The sequence below is a fragment of the Oncorhynchus clarkii genome, chromosome 12 (genome assembly GCF_045791955.1).
Source record: "Oncorhynchus clarkii lewisi isolate Uvic-CL-2024 chromosome 12, UVic_Ocla_1.0, whole genome shotgun sequence".
In the NCBI taxonomy this organism is placed as follows: Eukaryota; Metazoa; Chordata; class Actinopteri; order Salmoniformes; family Salmonidae; genus Oncorhynchus; species Oncorhynchus clarkii.
The window spans coordinates 90,782,608-90,790,107 of record NC_092158.1 but is presented as its reverse complement, the minus strand read 5'-3'; the positions used below and the strand labels follow the sequence as shown (position 1 = coordinate 90,790,107).

At 49.1% G+C, this 7,500-nt stretch overlaps 1 protein-coding gene across 1 annotated transcript in view; it reads left to right on the top strand.

Annotated features, from left to right (window-relative positions):
• Positions 1–7,500, top strand: part of LOC139422598 (syntaxin-binding protein 4-like) — a 113,915-nt gene that overhangs the window by 104,634 nt on the left and 1,781 nt on the right. Inside the window, exon 13 of the mRNA XM_071173743.1 lies at positions 6,546–6,642. Within this exon, the coding sequence (XP_071029844.1) occupies positions 6,546–6,642 (97 nt within the window). The remainder of the gene's footprint in view (positions 1–6,545; positions 6,643–7,500) is intronic.

Here is a 7,500-nt window from a genome sequence, read left to right as displayed (position 1 = left end):
CCATTCTACCGCCATATACTCCCCCTGTATCTCTCCATTCCACCACCATATACTCCCCCTGTATCTCTCTCCATTCTACCACCATATACTCCCCCTGTATCTCTCTCCATTCCACTACCATATACTCCCCCTGTATCTCTCTCAATTCCACCATCATATACTCCCCCTGTATCTCTCCATTCCACCACCATATACTCCCCCTGTATCTCTCTCCATTCCACCACCATATACTCCCCCTGTATCTCTCCATTCTACCACCATATACTCCCCCTGTATCTCTCTCCATTCCACCACCATATACTCCCCCTGTATCTCTCCATTCCACCACCATATACTCCCCCTGTATCTCTCTCCATTCTACCACCATATACTCCCCCTGTATCTCTCCATTCCACCACCATATACTCCCCCTGTATCTCTCTCCATTCTACCACCATATACTCCCCCTGTATCTCTCCATTCCACCACCATATACTCCCCCTGTATCTCTCTCTCTCCATTCCACCACCATATACTCCCCCTGTATCTCTCTCCATTCCACTACCATATACTCCCCCTGTATCTCTCCATTCCACCACCATATACTCCCCCCTGTATCTCTCTCCATTCCACCACCATATACTCCCCCTGTATCTCTCCATTCCACCACCATATACTCCCCCTGAATCTCTCTACATTCCACCACCATATACTCCCCCTGTATCTCTCTCTCTCCATTCCACCACCATATACTCCCCCTGTATCTCTCTCTCCATTCCACCACCATATACTCCCCCTGTATCTCTCTCCATTCCACCACCATATACTCCCCCTGTATCTCTCTCCATTCCACCACCATATACTCCCCCTCTATCTCTCTCTCTCTCTCCATTCAACCACCATATACTCCCCCTGTATCTCTCCATTCCACCACCATATACTCCCCCTGTATCTCTCCATTCCACCACCATATACTCCCCCTGTATCTCTCTCCATTCCACCACCATATACTCCCCCTGTATCTCACTCTCTCCATTCCACCACCATATACTCCCCCTGTATCTCTCCATTCCACCACCATATACTCCCCCTGTTTCTCTCTCCATTCCACCACCATATACTCCCCCTGTATCTCTCTCTCTCCATTCCACCACCATATACTCCCCCTGTATCTCTCCATTCCACCACCATATACTCCCCCTGTATCTCTCCATTCCACCACCATATACTCCCCCTGTATCTCTCCATTCCACCACCATATACTCCCCCTGTATCTCTCTCTCTCCATTCCACCACCATATACTCCCCCTGTATCTCTCTCTCTCCATTCCACCACCATATACTCCCCCTGTATCTCTCTCCATTCTACCACCATATACTCCCCCTGTATCTCTCTCCATTCCACCACCATATACTCCCCCTGTATCTCTCTCCATTCCACTACCATATACTCCCCCTGTATCTCTCCATTCCACCACCATATACTCCCACTGTATCTCTCTCTCTCCATTCCACCACCATATACTCCCCCTGTATCTCTCTCCATTCCACCACCATATACTCCCCCTGTATCTCTCTCTCCATTCCACCACCATATACTCCCCCTGTATCTCTCTCCATTCCACCACCATATACTCCCACTGTATCTCTCTCTCTCCATTCCACCACCATATACTCCCCCTGTCTCTCTGTGTGCCGGTAGTTTTGTCACAACGTCCTCTGCAGTTTTTTAGCAGTGATTTTAATCTAATCTTAATCTCACTCAGTCTGTGACTGACCCTAATCTAGCACAGTCTCATTAATGGGATTAGGCCCTGGTTGTGGCTCTAGTCCCTGCTCCCTGGCTCTAGTCCCTGCTCCCTGGCTCTAGTCCCTGCTCCCTGGCTCTAGTCCCTGCTCCCTGGCTCTAGTCCTTGCTCCCTGGCTCTAGTCCCTGCTCCCTGGCTCTGGTTCCTGCTCCCTGGCTCTGGTCCCTGCTCCCTGGCTCTACTCCCTGCTCCCTGGCTCTAGTCCCTGCTCCCTGGCTCTAGTCCCTGCTCCCTGGCTCTAGTCCCTGCTCCCTGGCTCTAGTCCCTGCTCCCTGGCTCTAGTCCCTGCTCCCTGGCTCTAGTCCCTGCTCCCTGGCTCTAGTCCCTGCTCCCTGGCTCTAGTCCCTGCTCCCTGGCTCTAGTCCTTGCTCCCTGGCTCTAGTCCCTGCTCCCTGGCTCTGGTTCCTGCTCCCTGGCTCTGGTCCCTGCTCCCTGGCTCTACTCCCTGCTCCCTGGCTCTAGTCCCTGCTCCCTGGCTCTAGTCCCTGCTCCCTGGCTCTAGTCCCTGCTCCCTGGCTCTAGTCCCTGCTCCCTGGCTCTAGTCCCTGCTCCCTGGCTCTAGTCCCTGCTCCCTGGCTCTAATCCCTGCTCCCTGGCTCTAGTCCCTGCTCCCTGGCTCTAGTCCCTGCTCCCTGGCTGTAGTCCCTGCTCCCTGGCTCTAGTCCCTGCTCCCTGGCTCTAGTCCCTGCTCCCTGGCTCTGGTTCCTGCTCCCTGGCTCTGGTTCATGCCTGGTACGGGTTGCGTTGCCGGAGGGAGCAATTTAACGTCGCACACAGACACAATGCTCTACAGCTTTACTGTACTGGTTAACTGTGGTGACAGAGACAGGGTTAGTTTGGGTTGAATAACACACAGACACAATGCCCTACAGCTTTACTGTACTGGTTAACTGTGGGGACAGAGACAGGGTTAGTTTGGGTTGAATAACACACAGACACAATGCCCTACAGCTTTACTGTACTGGTTAACTGTGGTGACAGAGACAGGGTTAGTTTGGGTTGAATAACACACAGACACAATGCCCAACAGCTTTACTGTACTGGTTAACTGTGGTGACATGTGACAGGGTTAGTTTGGGTTGAATAACACACAGACACAATGCTCTACAGCTTTACTGTACTGGTTAACTGTGGTGACAGAGACAGGGTTAGTTTGGGTTGAATAACACACAGACACAATGCCCTACAGCTTTACTGTACTGGTTAACTGTGGTGACAGAGACAGGGTTAGTTTGGGTTGAATAACACACAGACACAATGCCTAACAGCTTTACTGTACTGGTTAACTGTGGTGACATGTGACAGGGTTAGTTTGGGTTGAATAACACACAGACACAATGCTCTACAGCTTTACTGTACTGGTTAACTGTGGTGACAGAGACAGGGTTAGTTTGGGTTGAATAACACACAGACACAATGCCCTATAGCTTTACTGTACTGGTTAACTGTGGTGACAGAGACAGGGTTAGTTTGGGTTGAATAACACACAGACACAATGCTCTACAGCTTTACTGTACTGGTTAACTGTGGTGACAGAGACAGGGTTAGTTTGGGTTGAATAACACACAGACACAATGCCCTACAGCTTTACTGTACTGGTTAACTGTGGTGACAGAGACAGGGTTAGTTTGGGTTGAATAACAAACAGACACAATGCCCTACAGCTTTACTGTACTGGTTAACTATGGTGACATGAGACAGGGTTAGTTTGGGTTGAATAACACACAGACACAATGCCCTACAGCTTTACTGTACTGGTTAACTGTGGTGACAGAGACAGGGTTAGTTTGGGTTTAATAACACACAGACACAATGCTCTACAGCTTTACTGTACTGGTTAACTGTGGGGACAGAGACAGGGTTAGTTTGGGTTGAATAACACACAGACACAATGCTCTACAGCTTTACTGTACTGGTTAACTGTGGTGACAGAGACAGGGTTAGTTTGGGTTGAATAACACACAGACACAATGCCCTACAGCTTTACTGTACTGGTTAACTGTGGTGACAGAGACAGGGTTAGTTTGGTTTGAATAACACACAGACACAATGCCCTACAGCTTTACTGTACTGGTTAACTGTGGTGACAGAGACAGGGTTAGTTTGGGTTGAATAACACACAGACACAATGCCCTACAGCTTTACTGTACTGGTTAACTGTGGGGACAGAGACAGGGTTAGTTTGGGTTGAATAACACACAGACACAATGCCCTACAGCTTTACTGTACTGGTTAACTGTGGTGACAGAGACAGGGTTAGTTTGGGTTGAATAACACACAGACACAATGCCCTACAGCTTTACTGTACTGGTTAACTGTGGTGACAGAGACAGCATTAGTTTGGGTTGAATAACACACAGACACAATGCCCTACAGCTTTACTGTACTGGTTAACTGTGGTGACAGAGACAGGGTTAGTTTGGGTTGAATATCACACAGACACAATGCCCTACAGCTTTACTGTACTGGTTAACTGTGGTGACAGAGACAGGGTTAGTTTGGGTTGAATAACACACAGACACAATGCCCTACAGCTTTACTGTACTGGTTAACTGTGGTGACAGAGACAGGGTTAGTTTGGGTTGAATAACACACAGACACAATGCCCTACAGCTTTACTGTACTGGTTAACTGTGGTGACAGAGACAGGGTTAGTTTGGGTTGAATAACACACAGACACAATGCCCTACAGCTTTACTGTACTGGTTAACTGTGGTGACAGAGACAGGGTTAGTTTGGGTTGAATAACACACAGACACAATGCCCTACAGCTTTACTGTACTGGTTAACTGTGGTGACAGAGACAGGGTTAGTTTGGGTTGAATAACACACAGACACAATGCCCTACAGCTTTACTGTACTGGTTAACTGTGGGGACAGAGACAGGGTTAGTTTGGGTTGAATAACACACAGACACAATGCCCTACAGTTTTACTGTACTGGTTAACTGTGGTGACAGAGACAGGGTTAGTTTGGGTTGAATAACACACAGACACAATGCCCTACAGCTTTACTGTACTGGTTAACTGTGGTGACAGAGACAGGGTTAGTTTGGGTTGAATAACACACAGACACAATGCCCTACAGCTTTACTGTACTGGTTAACTGTGGTGACAGAGACAGGGTTAGTTTGGGTTGAATAACACACAGACACAATGCCCTACAGCTTTACTGTACTGGTTAACTGTGGGGACAGAGACCGGGTTAGTTTGGGTTGAATAACACACAGACACAATGCCCAACAGCTTTACTGTACTGGTTAACTGTGGTGACATGTGACAGGGTTAGTGTGGGTTGAATAACACACAGACGCAATGCTCTACAGCGTTACTGTACTGGTTAACTGTGGTGACAGAGACAGGGTTAGTTTGGGTTGAATAACACACAGACACAATGCCCTACAGCTTTACTGTACTGGTTAACTGTGGTGACAGAGACAGGGTTAGTTTGGGTTGAATAACACACAGACACAATGCCCTACAGCTTTACTGTACTGGTTAACTGTGGTGACAGAGACAGGGTTAGTTTGGGTTGAATAACACACAGTCACGTTCTACTATGATCTCTCTCATGAAGACTGTATATTTTTTTTACAAATGATTGAACAACAGAGTATATAAAACAACATAATATAATATGATGTGTTTTAAGAGTAATCTCACTTGTTTTATGAGAAAGAACGAATTCCAGGACATGGCAGAGAGCATGACCTGAAGAGAGGAGAGGAGAGGAGATGGGAGAGGAGAGGAGAGGAGAGAGAGAAGGAGAGGAGAGGAGAGGAGAGGAGAGAGAGAGAGAGAGAAGGAGAGGAGAGAAGAGAGCGAGAGAGAGAGAGAGAGAGAGAGAAGGAGAGGAGAGAAGAGAGCGAGAGAGAGAGAGAGAGAGAGAGAGAGAGAGAGAGAGAGAGAGAGAGAGAGAGTAGTTTGTAATGTGTCTAGTGTAGAGAAGTTGTCTTCAGGACAACCAGTTCATGGAGAAGAGAGATTTGTGGTGTAATTCTGCTGTTATACTGCCCCCTGCAGGTCTTCAACCACACAGCAGAGGGTTTTATTTTGTAATACTGTGACAAGATGTCTCTCATACGCCATGTCCTCAGTGAGCAGGGATTTACCATAATGTGAGATTTAAATTCTTCTTAACGCTTTCTCTCCTCTGTCTCGCTCCCCCTCTCTTTCCCCCTCTCTTCCCCCCTCTCCCCTCTCTATGTCCCCCTCTCTTTCCCCCTCTCCCCCCCCTCTCTCCTCTCTATGTCCCCCTCTCTTTCCCCCTCTCTATGTCCCCCTCTCTTTCCCCCTCTCTTCCCCCCTCTCCCCTCTCTATGTCCCCCTCTCTCTCTCTCTTTCCCCCTCTCCCCCCCCCTCTCTCCTCTCTATGTCCCCCCTCTCTCTCTCTCTTTCCCCCTCTCCCCCCCTCTCCCCTCTCTATGTCCCCCTCTCTTTCTCTCTCTTTCCCCCTCTCCCCCCCCCCTCTCTCTCTCTTTCCCCCTCTCCCCCCCCCCTCTCTCCTCTCTATGTCCCCCTCTCTCTCCCCCTCTCTTCCCCCCCTCTCCCCTCTCTATGTTCCCCCCTCTCTCTCCCTCTCTTCCCCCCCTCTCCCCTCTCTATGTTCCCCCTCTCTCTCTCTCTTTCCCCCTCTCGCTCTCTCTTGCCCCTATCTCTCTCTCTTCCCCCCCTCTCCCCTCTCTATGTCCCCCTCTCTCTCTCTATCTTTCCCCCTCTCTCTCTCTCTTTCCCCCTCTCTCTCCCCAACCCACCCCAGGCGTTGTCGTACCTGGGTCTGGACGTGACGGAGGAGAAGAGGAGGAAGCTGAGACAAAGTCTTATCACTGACCCACAGGGAACCGTGTCCTACGGAGGTATACTGTCTCTATAGCTACCACACACCTAGTGTCTCTATAGATACCACACACCTAGTGTCTCTGTAGCTACCACACACCTAGTGTCTCTATAGCTACCACACACCCAGTGTCTCTATAGCTACCACACACCTAGTGTCTCTATAGCTACCACACACCCAGTGTCTCTATAGCTACCACACACCCAGTGTCTCTATAGCTACCACACACCTAGTGTCTCTATAGCTACCACACACCTAGTGTCTCCATAGCTACCACACACCTAGTGTCTCCATAGCTACCACACACCTAGTGTCTCCATAGCTACCACACACCTACTGTCTCCATAGATACCACACACCTAGTGTCTCCATAGATACCACACACCTAGTGTCTCCATAGATACCACACACCTACTGTCTCTATAGCTACCACACACCTAGTGTCTCCATAGCTACCACACACCTAGTGTCTCCATAGCTACCACACACCTACTGTCTCCATAGATACCACACACCTAGTGTCTCCATAGATACCACACACCTACTGTCTCTATAGCTACCACACACCTAGTGTCTCCATAGATACCACACACCTAGTGTCTCTATAGCTACCACACACCTAGTGCCTCCATAGCTACAACACACCTAGTGTCTCCATAGATACCACACACCCACTGTCTCCATAGCTAACACACACCTAGTGTCTCTATAGCTATCACACACCTACTGTCTCCATAGCTACCACACACCTACTGTCTCCATAGCTACCACACACCTACTGTTACCATAGCTTCCACAAACCTACTGTCACCATAGCTACCACAAACCTACTGTCACCATAGCTACCACAAACCTACTGTCACCATAGCTACCACAC